This window comes from Phyllobates terribilis, unplaced genomic scaffold, assembly GCF_046119375.1.
Source record: "Phyllobates terribilis strain yellow unplaced genomic scaffold, ASM4611937v1 Scaffold_7__3_contigs__length_470593459, whole genome shotgun sequence".
In the NCBI taxonomy this organism is placed as follows: domain Eukaryota; kingdom Metazoa; phylum Chordata; class Amphibia; order Anura; family Dendrobatidae; genus Phyllobates; species Phyllobates terribilis.
Window position 1 is genome coordinate 120743401 of NW_027362767.1, and position 18764 is coordinate 120762164.

Consider the following 18764-nt stretch of genomic DNA (forward strand, 5'->3'; position numbering starts at 1 on the left):
GGAGAGGAAGGCAAGTGCATTATGGAATATGTGGCATATCACTTGTTTCAGTCACAACAGTATGATGTTACCTCTGACACCAACACTTTCAGTTTAAGTTGCACAAAATGGTCTGCCTGATCACAAATAACTAAAAGGAATATTTTTTGAATTGTTTTATAACTTAAAAAAGCATAATCGGTCAGTGTTATTAAATGTGTTGTTAAATACTACCGGGTTACCATTAGTTTCAGTTCATTTTGACATTACAAAAGCTGTGTTTCCGTTAAAGTGTTTGAAAGTGGTTTTATACAGTCATAGGATATATCAGAATGTTACACACGTCTTTTCCTGGACAATTGAAGCCTTTGAAGTATTGCGATTCACAACAACTTTATTATAATGGAACGCAACCGAACCCGGGTCCGCGATGCAGCCTGGTGGACTGCTGCCAAACTCCATCTGGGTGTGAAGGAAAAACTAACAGAATATTAATCCCTTCCATGTTACAGCACACTGGAACGGGTATAGAAATTTGCACTATCTCCGTTAGCAGCACGAGAGATATGCGGTAAAAAACTATCTGTAGTCCTGTTACAGCACAGGGACTACACTGGCTGCGCTAGGATGCGTGAGTGACTACGCCGACGGGTACATGTGCCTCCAGCCGGCGTGCTACCAGACTAAAGGGTACTACTCCACGTGGCTGACAGGCGTTTACCGTGGATAGGACGTCTGCAGGCTGCTCGGGGTGTTAGGCAACCCCTTTGGCAGAGCCAGACTGCTAGACGAAGCTACCTGCCTATTTCCACTAGCCTGCCTATTTCCACTACACGTGCCTGTGGAAACTACGTGGAACACAGTCGTCCACACAACAGCATCACTGCTCAATGATCAGAGCGTGCCGCCATGTTTGTGGGCGGGCCTTTTAAAGACTAAGCCCTGCCCACCGTCGCGCTATTGGTGACGCCATCTGTGGACCAATCAGGCGGTGCCAGGTCACCGGGTCAGGTGGTTGCCAAACCACCAATCACGGTCCGCCAGGTCACGGGCATGCTCAGTACCGAGAATCCTGGACTTAGACTCCAACAGCCTTGTCTCCCTCCGCAACCTATGCATAACATTGCTAGGTGCAAATACACAGGAGACAATCTGTACATCTCGTGTACCAGCTAGGCGTTGTTTTGACGACGATGCTGAGCAGCACCAGCCCCAGCTGGACCAGAATGGGAGACCACAGAAGGCTCTGGACGCATTTCGAATCCAGCAACAGCCCGACGCCTAACAGTGTCATTCTACATATTCATACCTACATTCAAAAATTAGGCATACAATTTTGCTTCTGTTTATATTTAAATAAAAAATATACTAAAAATGCTCAAGGATGGATGTGCACCTTGATAGAACTATTTTTCTATAACCTCACCGCAATACTTAAAATGAAAGTTTCTATAAAGCAAGGCTCAGTGTAAATTTAACCAAACATAAATTATAACATAAAAGCTTGATTTGCCTCCCAGTAATGACAGATGCAATCTACATTATTAAATAGTTAATTATTTCATATTTCTCTGCTTCCTTTCTGACACAATGTGGAGTGATGAACCTTCCCCAATAACAGGGCTATTAATGTTTCTAATCACAATTATAATTAATAGCAGAAGAGTTCTTAAGATGTAATGTCGCACCCTGTGGCTGCTATACCTTTCGCACCTGCAGACTCCCGGTGTTCTCAGAGTCTCCTTTCCTCCTAACAAACAGTTATAATTGGCTATCACTTATATATCCAGTTTTCATGTTTGTGTAAAAATTACTGGAGAGTTACTCGGTGAGGTGAGGAGTTTGGAATGAGATTTCTATATTTATTCTTTATCAGAGTCACAGATAATTTATAGTGTTTCTTAAAGTGATAATTTCTAATATGAAGCATTGCTGCTGTTTTCTGTAGGTGTCACTGAAACATAATTAATGGTTAATGAAGGTTATAGTTACCTTATAAATTATTACGTAAATGCTAGAACTGTGGGAAATAGATGAATTATGTACTGTAGATTAATTGGAAGATGTGACTGTCCTATATCTATAATATGCAGTACTCTGGAGCCATGGCCACCTATAAAACTTTATATATGGAGTATTAATAAATGCATTGTAAATTAAAGGGCAAGTGGCCTAAGGATAACAGAAAAAAAAGAAAGGAAAGGGAAAGGAAACAGAAAGAGAAAGGAAAGGGAAAGATAAAGGGAAGGGAAAGATAAAGGGAAGGGAAAATGAAGGTGAAGGGAAAAGGAAGGCAAAGGGATAAGGAAGGCAAAGGGAAAAGGAAGGCAAAGGGAAAAGGAAGGCAAAGGGAAAAGGAAGGAAAGAGAGAGAGAGAAAAGGAAAGGAAGGGAAAGTAAAAAGGGAAATGGGAAAGGGAAGGGAGAAGGAATGGAAGGGAAATGGAAAGGAAATGGAAGGTGAAGGGAAAGGGAAAGGAAAAGGGAAGGCAAAATAATAGAGAAAGGAAAAGGCAAAAAGAAAGGGTAAAAAAAGGAAAGGATATGGAAAGTGAAAAGGAAAAGGAAAGGGAAAGAAAAGTGAAATAAAATGGAATGGAAATGTAAATGGAAAGATAATGATAAAGAAGACTGGTAGGGTTGGAAGTAAGCACAAAATACATAGAAACAAAAGAAAGCAAGTGAAGGTAAGAGAGAGTGGCCAGGAAAGAAAGAAGTAAGGAAACACTAAGGAATGTAAGAACAGAGAAGTAAATGGAAGGAAAATGAAGTAACTTTAACAAAGGAAGAAAGAGAATGAAAAGTGAGTTCTTAAAAGGAAATGGAAAATAATATCTAAATAGGAAGGATATCTATGGAAGGAATAGAGAACAGCCAGAAAAATAGGGAAATAAAATAAGGAAACAGGAGAAGGAAGGGGGAAAGCACAAGGAAGGGACATGGAAAAAAATAGAGCAAATAATGGCATGAAACAAGGAATTGTAGGGAGAAAACAAAAATAAATGAAAAAGGCTGGAAATAAGGAAGCCAGGAAACAAGGGAAGAAGAAACATAGGAAGGCAATGACGGAAAAGGAAAATTGTAGATATGAAAGAAGAAACACATAAAAAGTAAAAAATATGAAGAAAATATAAAATGAAAACCTTTAAAGAAGAAAAGAAAGTAAATGAGTAACAATTGAAAGGAAAGATGGAATAAAGGATTGAATGCAGGCTGGAAGGGAGGACGTAAGAAGGATAAGATATGAATAAAGGAAAGAAGAGGGCTACTTACTAATTATTTAGTGTTTATTTTGAGATAAGATAAAGTTGATATTTTGGAGCTCAGTTCCTTGTGACTTCACAATTGGGCCAAAAGGCTGAAGACTATAAGGAGGACAAAATCATTTATCACGAGCATTAACTTTTGACTTTCACTCTATTATTCTGTATATCTGCCTTACGAGTCTAAAGAAAATGCTGCCCCTTGAGTAAATCAATCCCCTCATTTAATCATGCTTAGTTCTAGTTGACAAACTGTAGACAGAGCCCAGACTTCTATGTTCTGCAGGTAGAATTTTTGTGAAAGCCTCGTGGACTTGGTTTGCTAATCATTTGGATCTACAGAATATTCTGAAACATATTTACTTTTAATTAAACAAGTCCAAGTCATAATTCCTTTTCTCTGAGGCCTATGCTTGAGAATGGGAACAGATGGCAGTAACGATGGCCAATAGTTACACAATCCACACTGGCTCCGATCCCTATACATGGAGAGGGCTACTTACAGCTATGGCAAGTGGCGTCCATGTAGCCGCTCTCCCCACAGTCACAGTGAAATGTGCTCCAGGTCTGAGAACATTCTCCTCCGTGTTCGCAGTGATTTGGCAGGCATCTATTGGAAACAAGAAGTCCACAGAGTCTGATTTGTGTCGCTGTGCAGCTGAGTATCTAGATGTAAAAATGACTTCTTCATGATGCTGACAGTTAATTAGCTGTGGAGAGACTGAAAGAGATCTGAGCAAATCAATAATTTCAAATGGTAGATACTCTAGAAATTGATGAACCAGATATGCTGAATTACTAAACAAAAGTCAACCGCTCTCACGAAAGAGAATCACTAAAGGCAAAATTACAAATGGATCTCATCTAATTCCAGAAATCTCAAATCTCAGAGAGAAATGGATGAAACTCATTGGATGGTTTTATGAACATTTAAATTACAAATATGTTTTCTTAAATGCATCAATTTTAGTTAGTTGGTTCTTACAATTTTACACACTCTTACCTCTAATGTTTGGCCAAAAGTATCACCAAATATCTACACCCAGTACAACTACAGTGGGGAAAATAAGTATTTGATACACTGCTGATTTTGCAAGTTTTCCCACCTACAAAGAATGGAGAAGTCTGTAATTTTTATCGTAGGTACACACTTCACCTGTGAGAGACAGAATCTAAAAATAAAAAAACAGAAAATCAAATTGTATAATTTTGAAATAATTAAATTGCATTTTATTACATGAAATAAGTATTTGATCCACTACCAACCAGCAAGAATTCTGACTCTCACAGACCTGTTAGTTTTTCTTTAAGAAGACCTCCTACTCTGCACTCATTACCTGTATTTGTTGCATCTGTTTGAACTTGTTACCTGTGTAAAAGACACCTGTCCACACACTCAAGTAATCACACTACAACCTCCAGAAAATCCCATTATATTATTTTTAGATAATTTATTTGCATTTTATTGCGTGAAATAAGTATTTGATACAATAGAAAAACAGAACTTAATAGTTGGTACAGAAACCTTTGTTTGTAATTACAGAGGTCAGTCATTTTCTGTAGATCTTGACCAGGTTTGCACACACTGCAGCAGGGATTTTGGCCCACTCCTCCATACAGATCTTCTCCAGATCTTTCAGGTTTCGGGGCTGTCACTGGGCAACATTGAGTTTCAGCATCCTCCAAAGATTTTCTATTGGGTTCAGTTCTGGAGACTGGCTAGGCCACTCGAGGACCTTGAAATGCTTCTTACGGAGCCATTCCTTAGTTGCGCTGGCTGTGTGTTTCGGGTCACTGTCATGCTGGGAGACACAGCCATGACCCATCTTCAATGCTCTTACGGAGAGAGGGAGGTTGTTGGCCAAAATTTCGCTATACATGACCCCATCCATTCTCCCTTCAATACGGTGCAGTCGTTCAGTCCTCTTTGCAGAAAAGCACCCCAAAGTATGATGTTTCCCCCACCATAATTCATGGTTTGGATGGTGTTTTTGGGGTTTTACTCATCCTTCTTCTTCCTCCAAACAAGACGAGTTCAGTAGATACCAAAATGTTCTATTTTGGTCTTATGTGACCACATTACCTTCTACCATGTCTCCTCTGGATCATCCAGATGGTCATTGGTGAACTTTAAATGGGCCTGGACATGAGCTGGTGTGAGTAGGGGGACCTTGCATGCCCTGCAGGATTTTAATCTATGACAGCGTAGTGTGTTACTAATGGTAATGTTTGAGACTGTGATCCCAGCTCTCTTCAGGTTATTGGCCAGGTCATCCTATGTAGTTCTTGGCTGATTCCTGACCTTTCTCAGAATCATCATTACCCCACAAGGTGAGATCTTGCATGGAGCCCCAGACCAAGGAAGATTGACAGTCATCTTATGTTTCTTATATTTTCTAATAATTGTGTTAACAGTTATTGCCTTCTCAACAAGCTGCTTGCGTATTGTCCTGTAGCCCATCCCAGCCTCAAACAGGTTTACAATTTCGTCACTGGTATCCTTAGACAGCTCTTTGGTCTTGCCCATGGTGGAGAGGTTGTAGTGTGATTACTTGAGTGTGTGGACAGGTGTCTTTTATACAGGTAACAAGTTCAAACAGGTGCAACAAATAAATGTAATGAGTGCAGAGTAGGAGGGCTTCTTAAAAAAAACTAACTGGTCTGTGAGGGTCAGAATTCTTGCTGGTTGGTAGTGGATCATCAAATTGCAATTATACAATTTGATTTTCTGTTTTTTTAATTTTAGATTCTGTCTCTCACAGTTGAAGTGTACCTACGATAAAAATTACAGACCTCTCCATTCTTTGTAGGTGGGAAAACTTGCAAAATTGGCAGTGTATCAAATACTTATTTTCTTTGCTGTATGTTCTGAGCAAAGCTGAAATTAGAGTTCCTTTCAGGAGCTACTTGACACTTCGACAGTCCTGTAAATCCCAAGAACAAGGCACTCATATGGATAGATATAGGATGGTAGGAAATGTATATGAAAGCCAAAAGTGAGTGTACAACGTTTCAGTCATTGACTTTGACTTTGATCAGGTACACATGGTTTTTGCAAAGAGACATGGATCAAGTTGCGATAAAGCGCTATAGGAGAAAAACAAAAGCAGTGGTGAGAATACTTGTATGCAGGCATCCTATGTTTCTCCAATAACGCTTTATCACTTGATCAATATCTCTATACAAAAGCCATCTGTGTACCCGATGAAGGCCAGGGTCAATGATCGAAACGCTATACACTCACTTTTGGATTGCAAATACATTTCTCATATCCGTATAAGTGTCTAGATCTTTTGGATTTAAAGTAGACAAGGGCTGGGCCCCTACTAGCACACCATTCCACTTGGAGTATCATGATTTAAACAGAAACTATGACAGTCCTGTCCACCCTGAAAGACAAGTCCTCTTAAGTCATCCATATTTTCATGATTCCACACAACCTATAGAGACCATATCCATACACAGGTTGGGGGATAAGACCAAGCTAAACAACATCTTGGCCCCCATGAGAAATCTATACAAGGTTCTTCACTTACCATATGCAAATTGTAACACTGGTGTCTTCTTGGATTACAGAAAAGTATATGCACCCTCTGCAACACTAGTGCTATGGTGCAGCTATTACCAATGATCGCTAGAACCCTGAAACCAAAATGAGCTACCTGACAGATATGCTGTATTTATGGCATAGACATTAATTTATAGAGCTGAAAGGCACAAAATAGGAAAAAAAGTTAATACAAATCCAGGGAATCTAAATTTGGTGTTCTGTTTCATATTCGGCTCTCAAACATTGGTGAATTAGCTCTTCTAGAGTTTTCCTTTATTGCTCTAAAACATCTAAATAGATATTCCAGTGAAAACAATTATTAAAAAATCTACCATGTTGTCGCCAGAAGTTTTGAGAATGACACAAATTATGGCTTTGACAAAGTTTACTGCTTCAGTTATTATAGTGCCAATTTTCATTAAATCTAGATTGTTATGAAGAAGGATCCAATGAATTAGAATAAATTGCAAATTCATTCTTTGCCATAGAAATTAACTTAATCACGGAACCTCATTTCTTCTGAATTTTAGACATGAATAAAATAACCTGCATACATAATTTCGACTAGGCCAAATGTTACAATTCTCTATGTGGCAATAACTCTGGAACGCTTCAAAATATCCTGGTGATTCTGAGATTAATTTTTGTGATGCATTGTACTTTATGTTAGTGATAAATTTAGGTCTATATTTTTTTGTGTTTATTAGTGAAAATATTGGAATTTTGGCAAAAATTTTGAAAATTTCGCAATTTTCAAAATTTTAATTTGTATGCCTGTAAACCAAATACAATAGTTATATCACACAAAATAGTTAACAAATAATATTTGCCACATGTCTACTTTACATCATTTTTTTGTTAGGATGTTAAAACAGCTAAAAGTTTATGAGCAGTTTCTCATTTTTCCAACAAAATTTACAACACAATTTTTTTAGGAACCACATAACAATTGAAGTGACTTTTATGAGCCTATATTACAGAAAATACCCAAAAGTTAATTAACCCTTCAGGTGCTTCACAGGAATTAAAGCAATGTGGAAGAAAACAAAATAAAATGTTAATTTTTCCAAGGAATTTATTTAGATATGTGGTGAGCACCTTGAACCAACAGGTGCTTCTTAGAGAAATGTTATAATGTTGAGCTCTGAAAATTTAAAATATAAATTTTTCCCACAAAAATGTTGTTTTGTTCCAAAGTTTTCATTTTTAGAAAAGTAAAAAGAGAAAATTATTGGTACAATTTGTTGTGCAATTTCTCTTGAGTATGCCAATATCCCATATGTAATTGTCATAGTGTAGACTGTAGTTAGGGAGCCCTCACGGGCAGGGTCCTCTCTCCTCCTGTACCAGTTGCCGACTTGTATTGTTCAAAATTTATTGTAATTATTTGTACTATGTATATCCCTTTCACATGTAAAGCGCCATGGAATAAATGGCACTATAATAATAAATAATAATATGTGTTGGAAAACTACTGTCTGGGTGCATGGCAATGCTCAGAATGGAAGGAGTGGCATTTGACTTTTGGAGTGCAAAATTGGCTGGAATAGATAGCAGATACCATGTCACATTTGCAAAGCCTCTTTTGTGCCTAAACAGTGGAAACCCCCCAAACATGATCTAATTTTGGAAGCTACATCCCACAAGGAGCTTATTTAGAGGAGTGGTGAACACCCACAGTTGCTTCACAGAATTTTATAACGTTGAGCCGCGAAAATGAAAAAATATATTTTTCCTACAAAAATGTTGCTTCAGCCCCAAATTTTTCATTTTGACAAGTTTAACAGAATAAAAGGGAGCTGATAATTTGTGAAATTTCTCCTGAGTACGCTCATACCCCATATGTGGTGGAAAAGTACTGTTTGGGCACACTGCAGGACTCAGAAGGGAAGGAGGACCAATTGATTTCTGGAACGCAATTTTGGCTGGAATACATTGCAGATGGATGTCACATTTGAAAAGCCCCTGACATGTTAAAACAGTAGAAACCCCCACAAGTGACACCAGTTTGTAAACTACATGTCTTGTGGAATCCATCTAAGGGTGTACTGAGCATTTCTAACCTTCAGGCAATTCACACAATTGTATAACATTGGGCTGAGTAAATGGAAAATTATTTTTTTTTACACTAAAATGTTATTTTGGTCGCAAGTTTTTAATTTCCAAAAATAATAATAGGAGAAAATGAACAGTACAATCTGTTTCTCAATTTCTTCTGAATATGCCAATACCCCATATGTGGTCGAAAACTCCTTTTGAGGCACAATGCATAGATTAGAAGTGAAGAAGTGTCATATAAGAGTTCAGATTTTGCTGGAATGGTTTGAAGGTGTCAAGTCACATTGGCAGAGTCCCTGAGGTGTCAGAACAGTGGGACACCCCCATAAGTGACCACATTTTACAAACTACACCCCCAATTAATTTATCTAGGAGTGCAGTGAGCATGTTGACACCACATGTGCCTCACAAAAATTTATACCATTGGGTGGTGAAGAAAAAATAGTTATATTTTGAATACTGTAATGTTGTTTAAATTTTATAAAGGATAATAGGAAAAATGGACTTCCCAGTTTGTTGTGCAATTTCTCCTGAGTACGTTGACGATACCCTATATGCAATCGTGAACTAATTTTCAGGCACAGTGGAAAGCTCAGAAAGGAAAGAGCACCAAATTATAGTGCACATTTTGCTGTTATGGTTTGCGGGTGCTCTGACCGTCTGGAAGAGCCCCCAAGATCCTAAAACAGCAGAACTCCTCATAAATTACCTCATTTTATAAACTACACCTCTCAATGAATTCATCTAAGGGTGCAGTAATCATATTGCCACCATGGGTATGTCACAAATTTTTATATCATTGGAAAGTAAAGAAAAAATAAATACTTTTTTACCAGAAAAATGTTGTTTTAGCCCCAGATTTTACCTTTTCACACTGGGAAATGGGTAAAATGTCACCAAAATTTGTCACACAATTTCTGCTGAATGTAGAAATACCCCATATGTGGCTGTACAGTACTGTTTAGCCACACAACGAGACTCAGGAGGGACAGAGCATTATTTGACTCTTGGAAAACATATTATCATAGAATAGTTTGCGGACTCCATATATCCTAAAAATGAAGAACAGAATCCCTACTCAAGTGACACCATTTTGGAAATTACACCTCTGGGAATTTATCTACAGATGTAGTGATAATTGTGACTCCATGAGTGTTTTCTAGAGACAAGCAGCAATGGATGTTGCTAAGTGAAAATTGCAAATCTGCTATTGTAGTGCCCAGTACATTTTAGTGCCTGTACGTTGTAGTGCCTAGTATATCGCAGTGCCCATACATTATGCCCAGCTCGTGTTTCTGGAGACATGCACATGTAAATTAAGCGTGCTCTCATTGCTACAGAAATGCCAAACATGAATCATGTATTTCAGAGATTTACATGGAAACCCCGGTGTAAGCGCTCAGCGCAGAGCGCAGGATAAATGTGAGCCGAGCCATACTGCGATCTTTAGGAGGCAAAATGAACAAATCATCAGCAGGTCAAGAGTTGTTTTTATTTATTTTTTACGCTGTTCCTCATGTGGTACAATTGATTAGATGACTTTATTTTTCGGGTCGGTACGATTACAGCGATACCAGATTTATATAGTTTCTTTTATGTTTGGCTGCTGTCACAAACTAAAAGACGTTTGTTTTTTTTGCCAAAAACAAGTTTTTGCATAGCCATATTTTAGAGCTATAATTTTTCTAGATTTCTCCTGGAAGACTCGCCTGAAGGCTTGTTTTTGGGGGGATGAGTTGATGTTTTTATTGGTACTATTTTTGGGCACAAATATTTTTTGATCGCTTTCTATTTTGATTTTTGGAAGGCAGAATGAACAAAGACCAGCAATTCAAAAATTATATTTTAATTATTATTTCTTTTGTCATGTATTGAGCTTTTTCATTCAACATTAAACTTTTGCCTTTTCCTTCTGAAGTATTTCCGCCTGTATAGGTGAAGATAGAGTGTGGCTATGCCCACCCTTCAAAATCATTAAAAGTGCCAGAGTTTCTTATGCCAAAAAATGCTACTAATGTCTCTGACTAAAGTAGAGCATCTGTAGAGGGGCAAGGAAGCTCATGCCATAGAGAAGAAGCACCTAATTCATTAAGTGATGTGTGCCTCTAAATTCAGCACATCATACTCCAGAGAGCCCTTCATTAACACTTTAATGACCTTCAATATGACTTAAAACTGACCTGCGATATAAGAGACTAGTATCCTCTGACGAGTGACATTTAGCAGCTATCAGCTGTACACTATAGCTGACAACTAGCTGCATCAGCCACAATCAGTGTTGGCAGCGACCATGGCCGTTTAACCCCTTAAATATTGCTGGCAATAGTGACTACAGCATCTACATGGTAAACAGAGTGTGTTGGCTCCCTCTTTAACCCCATTGGCACCCTGAGATCTTGATTGTGTGGTCCTGATATTTGCCATGGCAGTTCATAGCCAAATAACGGCCTTAAAGTCTTCCAGCTATAGAGGCCTGTTCAGAAGTTAGAAACATTTAGGCGGTAAAAATAAATTTTTTCATTCCTGTCATGTCACTTTGAATTAATTCCTGAAAAGCACCTGAAGGGTTAACAAACTACCTGAAAGCCATTTTGAATATGTTGAGGGGCACTGTTTTTAAAATGTTATCACTTTTGGGGATTTCCAATATATAGAACTCCCAATGTAATTTCAAAACTGAACCGGTCCCTAAAAAAATAAGTTTTGTAAATTTCCTTGAAAAAAAATGAAAAATTACTGCTACATTTTTAAACCTTCTAAAATGTTAACAAAATAAAAAAAAAACATTTTACAAATGGTGCTGATGTAAAGCAGACATGAAGTTAATGTTATTTCTTAATTTTTTTATGTGATAGGACTAAGTGGATTAAAGAGATAATTATTCGAAGTTTGAAAATTGCTATTTTTTTTGTAATTTTTGCCACAGTTCTGATATTTTTAGAAATAAACACAAAACATATCAACCTAAATTTACCATTATCATAAAGTATAATGTGTCATGAAAAAACTAACTCAAAATCAATGGGAAATGTTGACAGATTCCAGAGTTATTACTTCATAAAGTAACACATGACAGATTTCAAAAATTTGGCTTGGTCATTAACGGGTTAAGACTGGTGTGTACAAAGCCAAACTTAATGAATCTGACTGTGAATATATAATCTGAATTTTCTAATAAAACTTAAAGAAGATCTTTCACCTCATTTTTCATATTGAGCAGGACACACAATGTAATAATGGCTGCAAAGCAGAATAAAACTTAAAAAAAAATTGCCTCTCTGTTGTGGAGATATTAGCAATCAAAGTATTTGGCATCTAATGAGTTAACTTTTGTTAAGTCCAAGGGGGTGTTATCAGATAGCAACTCAAACATGAAAAAGAAGTCCACATCACCAGTGAAAAAGTATTTAATAACACTCACTTGGACTTAAAGTGAACCTGTCTGCAGGATTTTGCTAAGTAACCTAACTAAAGTTAACTCATTAGGTGCCAAATACTTTGATTGATAATATCTCCAGAATGGAGAAGCAAAATAAAAAAAAAGGTAAGTTTTATACTATTAGGCCTCCTTTACATGTCCGTATAAAACACGTACATGAAAAAACAGTGGTATGAATAAAGAAAGACACTGTACACTGATGCCATGTGTAGAAGGGAAGTGCCCCAAAATATACATATACCTGTAGATATATATACATAAAGATATGAATATATGCATACACAATATATATATATATATATATATATATATATATATATATATGATTCAGTCGACAGGGTAGGGGTACTCAGATACCGGGATAGATGGGTTACTTCGGTGGGGATCACGGTTGGTCGGTTCCCGGTTCCGTGCCCTGGACCCTCAGTGAAGTGATGGGGGTTAGGATGATGGGAGTACTGTGTCGTGACACCTCCTGTGGTAACTGGTAAAATCGGTTACCAGCGCTGTGAATGGTCGCTGAGGTGATCGGCTTATGGCTTGTCCGAACGCTAAAGGTAATAATCGCAAAGTAGGCACACACACACATTAAGTCTTTGTTTCAGTATCTTTTTTTTACTGATGTCCGGTAACAGGTACAGTTCAGGGGGTAACCAGGTTTTCGGTGCAGGTAGAGATATTCACTCTGGAGATTTGTGAGGCCTCCTCTAACACTGTGTGCGTTGTTTGGGGTCAGTCCTGCCTTAAGCTGAACCTGCCACCTTGACTTTCTTTGGGGTCCTTCTCCACAACTGACAATGAGGACCTTTCCTTGGGGCTACCAATTCTCTTTTTGAGCCCCTGGTCCTATACTTGGTCAAGTTTGGCAACTCTTTCCCCTTCTTCTTCCGGGGGAATAGATCCTCCTGATCTGTCCGGGTTTTCTATGCTATTCCTAAATTAATAGCAATCTCGGACTCCGGTGTCAGGGCGAGCTAAAGGGATAATCGTTTTATCTCTTTCTCCTTCTAGCCTCCGTCCCTCTTTCTAGGGCGCTTGCTTTCACAACACAGTCCAGTTTCCTAGTTCAGGGCTTAACTGGTCCCCGGCCAACAGCTCTCTTTTACATCCTTCATTCCCCCCCTTTTTCCAGACTAACAGCCGCTTTGCTGTCTCCCTGGAAACTGACTCCTCCCCTCAGACCTGGGGTGGAAGGTGTTGTGTGTGCCCAAGCATACATCTCCCCCTGCAACTATCGATCCTGTGGTAATCCCCCGCAGGGGTGACACATATATATATACACTAACGTTCAAAAGTTTGGGGTCACCCAGACAATTTTGTGTTTTCCATGAAAACTAATACTTTTATTTATCAAATGAGTTGCAAAATGAATAGAAAATATAGTCCAGACATTGACAAGGTTAGAAATAATGATTTTTATTAGAAAGAATAATTTTCTCCTTCAAACTTTGCTTTCATCACAGAATGCTCCCTTTGCAGCAATTCCAGCATTGCAGACCTTTGGCATTCTAGCTGTTAATTTGCTGAGGTAATCTTGAGAAATTTTACCCCATGCTTCCTGAAGCCCCTCCACAAGTTGGATTGGCTTGATGGGCACTTTTTGCGTACCATACGGTCAAGCTGCTCCCACAACAGCTCAATGGGTTTGAGATCTGGTGACTGCACTGGCCACTCCATAACAGATAGAATACCAGCTGCCTGCTTCTTCCCTAAATAGTTCATGCATAATTTGGAGGTGTGCTTTGGGTCATTGTCCTGTTGTTGGGTGAAATAGGCTCCAATCAAGCGCTGTCCGCAGGGTATGGCATGGCGTTGCAAAATGGAGTGATAGCCTTCCTTATTCAAAATCCCATTTACCTTGTACAAATCTCCCACTTTACCAGCACCAAAGCAACTCCAGACCATCACATTACCTCCACCATGCTTGACAGATGGCATTAGGCACTCTTCCAGCGTCTTTTCAGTTGTTCTGCGTCTGACAAATGTTCTTCTGTGTGATCTAAACACCTCAAACTTTGATTCGTTTGTCCATAAAACTTTTTTCCAATCTTCCTCTGACCAATGTCTGTGTTCTTTTGCCCATATTAATCTTTTACTTTTATTAGCCAGTCTCAGATATGGCTTTTTCTTTGCCACTTTGCCCTGAAGGCCAGCATCCTGGAGTCACCTCTTCACTGTAGACGTTGACACTGGCGTTTTGCGTGTACTATTTAATGAAGCTGCCAGTTGAGAAGCTGTGAGGTGTCGATTTCTCAAACTAGAGACTCTAATGTACATGTCTTGTTGCTCAGTTGTGCAGTGGAGCCTCCCACTTCTCTTTCTACTCTGGTTAGAGCCTGTTTGTGCTCTCCCCTGAAGGGAGTAGTACACACCGTTGTAGGAAATCTTCAGTTTCTTGGCAATTTCTCGCATGGACTAGCCTACATTTCTAAGATGAAAGAATAGACTGTCGAGTTTCACATGAAACTTCTCTTTTTCTGGCCATTTTGAGAGTTTCATAGAACAAACAAATGTAATGCTCCAGATTCTCAACTAGCTCAAAGGAAGGATAATTTTATAGCTTCTCAAATCAGCCAACCCGTTTTCAGCTGGGCTAACATACTTGTGCAAGGGTTTTCTAAACATCCATTAGCCTTCTTACACAGTTAGCAAACACAATGTACCATTAAAACACTGGAGTGGTGGTTTTTGGAAATGGGCCTCTATACACCTATGTAGATATTGCAAAAAAAAACAAGATGTTTGCAGCTAGAATAGTCATTTACCACATTAACAATGTATACAGTGTATTTCTGATTCATTTAATGTTAGCTTCATTTAAAAAAATTGTGCTTTTCTTTCAAAAATAATGAAATTTCTAAATGACCCCAAACTTTTGAACGGTGGTGTATATACACACACATATATATATATATAGCATATTAGCCCATGTATGCAAATAAACGTATGTATGTGTGTATATATAGAACAACTTTAACCCAACCCTAACCCTACCCCAACCCTAACCCTACCCCAACCCTAGCACAACCCTAACCCAACCCTAACCCAACCCTAACCCCAACCCTATCACAACCCTAACCCAACCCCAACCCTAACCCAACCCTAACCCTAGCATAACTCTAACCCTAAAATATATATAAAATCCCCCCACATATATTATGTATTATAATTCCCCTCATACATATAGTGTCACAGAATGTTTGCTGCTGGGGGAGGATTCAATAGATTGTAAAGCCATGTGCTAAAACAGGTTTTACTAGGATAGTTGGAAATGAACAAAAACATTAGCCAGTGGGCGGAGAATAATACATCATTTCCTGTCACATGAAGCTGGACACTTCCTCTTGTGTGGAGGGCTTAAAAGCCTCAGAGCTAGCCACATGGTCTCTCTTACTCGATGGACACCATGATGAGGATATTTGGCTGAGTATCTACTGATCATTGCTTGTAACTAGAGATGAGCGTTGTTCTACTCGAACTGTTCGCCAATCTCAAATTCGAGCTGTTTTGGGCGGTGTTCGAGCCGGTCGGCGAACACGAAAAATTCGGCTGTTCGAGGTTATGTTCGATAACTGTTCGTGCACCAAAATCATAACTGGATTTTTTCTCAGTAATGATGAAAATTAATGTTAATACGCAGTTTGAGTGTACAGCGGGGCGGGGGGAGGGGCAGGGGATGGATCTCTGCAGGAACAATGAAGATCTCCATTTTTTTTTCTCTTTCCCGCATTTGCAGTGGGGAGGTGCAATCTGTCAGCCTATCAGCAGCGCACACACGGAGCGAAGTGCTTTTTTTCACACAAGCAAGGGCATGTGTGATTGGCAGTGTATGTCACATGTCCTTGCCCTATAAGACCAAGCCATTTTCCCCGTCGCCACCATTTTCTCACTGCTGCAGCTGCGTGTTAGACGGCACCGCTGTTGCTGTGTGCGCTATACCTTGTTAATTTCAAGCCAATTTTCGCACAAATATACAGATAGCTTGGGAGTAGGGAATAGTTGTGATTGCAGTCCTTTTAAGGACTAGGTTACAGCATTTCCTACGACTTTTATCAGGCAGGTCTGTGCTCTTAAATAGATAGATTGTGGGAGTAAAGACTAATTGTAATTGGAGTCCTTTTCAGGACTAGGTTACATGAGTTCCTATCAGTTTTTGCCAGGCAGGTCTGTGCCAGTGCTGTGCAAGTTTTTTTCACAGCATTTGGCTGAATCTAGCAAAGCTAATCCTTTTTGGCCTATTGCAGAGTGTGTTAGTCAGTGGAGTAGCCTATCTGTGTTGCAAGATATACCACCTGTGTATAGAATACCAATTTTTTTACTGCACCTAGTGAAGTAAAATCTTTTGGGCATAGCATCATTCTATTAGTCCATCTATACTGACCTCCATCAGGTTGCAAACTGAATATAATTTTTTTCTACATCTAGCTCTGAAAAAATATTTGGGCTTCTAGCAGTGTGTGGGACTTGGTCTATTAGTCCATCTATACTGACCTCCATCAGGTTGCAAATTAAAAATAATTTTTTTCTTCATTTATCTCTGAAAAAATATTTGGGCTTCTAGCAGTGTGTGGGACTTGTTCTATTAGTCCTTCTATACTGACCTCCAGCAGGTTGCAAATTGAATATAATTTTTTTCTGCATCTAGCTCTGAAAAAATATTTGGGCTTCTAGCGGTGTGTGGGACTTGGTCTATTAGTCCATCTATACTGACCTCCATCAGGTTGCAAATTAAAAATATTTTTTTTCTGCATCTAGCTCTGAAAAAATATTTGGGCTTCTAGCGGTGTGTGGGACTTGGTCTATTAGTCCATCTATACTGACCTCCATCAGGTTGCAAATTAAAAATAATTTTTTTCTGCATCTAACCCAGCCAATAGTTTTGGCCTAATACCACAGTTTGGCCACTCAGCTCTGCTCGGTTACCATCCATTGTTTTTTTGTGCAAACAACTCCAGAGTTGTGAATTAGTTAACCACCAAAATGAGTGGAAAAAGGCCTGCTGCTGGTGGAAAGGGGAATAGGCGTGTTGGGAAGGGGAAAAAAGGTTGTGTCCGTGGGGTAGGTGCAGAAGAAAGACCATCTTCCAGGCAAACTAAAATGTCTACTTCTTTTAGCGGACAATGTGATAAGATCCCTTTCTTACGGCCACGCCAATCGCTACAAATTCCAGATGAGGCACAAAAACAGCAGGTGCTTCAACGGATATCAAGTGCTCCTTTAAGTGGGCTCTCCTCCACATCAACTTCAACATCACAAATACTCCAGTCCTCAAAGGTGTCACCCAAATCGCACTTGCTTCCTCACAGCTCCCAAATCTCCAGCTGCCTGTCTGAGTATGAGGTAGAACAGATGGTTGAGTCTGCAGAGCTGTTTACTCATACTATAGCCTGGGAATCAGAGGTCGACTCCAGCGCTTCTGTGAATCCAGACGAGGAAATGATCTGCACTGATGCCCAGAATCTTTATGAGTCGGATCCAGGACCAGACGCAGAAGGTTCTGACCATAATGTAGACCCTCATTCCCAAACTGTAACTCCTGTTGGTGGAGACAATGAGGAAGACGATGATAAGACTCAAATACCTGATTGGAGCGACAACTTTAGTTTTTTGTCAGGGCAGGAACAGGTTGGCTCTGAGGACGACGGGTGTGATAACGCACAGGGTGATGATGATGAGGTCGGAGATCCCACTTACTGTCAACCCACAGTCAGCCAAGAGATGAGGTCAGCAGAGGAGGTGGAGGAAGATGCTAGTGACGACGAGGTCAGGTTGCGCCTTCCTGGACAGAGACGTAGTACTGGAAGCACGTCAACAACTGCATCCTCAAACACAACTCTGCCTCTCACCACAAGTCGTGGTGGCTCTTCAGGTCGCATGGGTGCTAAGCCTTGCATAGCCTGGGCATTTTTTCAGATCGATAAAGATGACCCAACTCGTGTTATCTGTAACATTTGTCAGCAAAAGCTAAGTAGAGGCCAAAAAATACATAGTTTGAGTACTTCATGCATGAACCGGCACATGGACATGAAGCATAAGTTGCAGTGGGAAGCTCAGTGTGCTACAATGCGGTCTAGCCGGCCGGGCCAACCACCGTCTGCCATATCTTGTGCATCCGCGGCCTCTTCATCCTCTGTGACTGGGGGGACAGCAGTCACACCTGTTTTGGGGCGCAGACCTGCCACCTCTTTACCCGCAACAGCCAGCGTGATTGGCAGGTCATCATTTTCTTTGGAGGTGGTAACACCAGCTGGTGTTGAGCGCTGTCCGACATCGATAGCACCACCTTTGGATCAAGGCAACCTAACATGTCCGCCTGCATCTTCCTCACAGACCGGCAGTTTGCCGGGGACACCTTTATCAACCCCGTCTAAGCACAATAGCCAGCCCTCGGTCCCTCAGATGTGGACAAGTAAAAGACCATTTCCTCCTAGCCATGAGAAAGCTAAGAGGTTGAATTTCACCATCTGCAAGCTCTT

At 39.7% G+C, this 18764-nt stretch overlaps 1 protein-coding gene across 2 annotated transcripts in view; it reads right to left on the bottom strand.

The window, feature by feature from the left end:
* The window catches only part of LOC141153876 (contactin-associated protein-like 5), a 536901-nt gene that overhangs the window by 148777 nt on the left and 369360 nt on the right, over nucleotides 1-18764 (bottom strand). For both annotated transcript variants that reach the window (XM_073639117.1, XM_073639118.1), the window contains one exon: nucleotides 3745-3851. In XM_073639117.1, the coding sequence (XP_073495218.1) occupies nucleotides 3745-3851 (107 nt within the window). The remainder of the gene's footprint in view (nucleotides 1-3744; nucleotides 3852-18764) is intronic.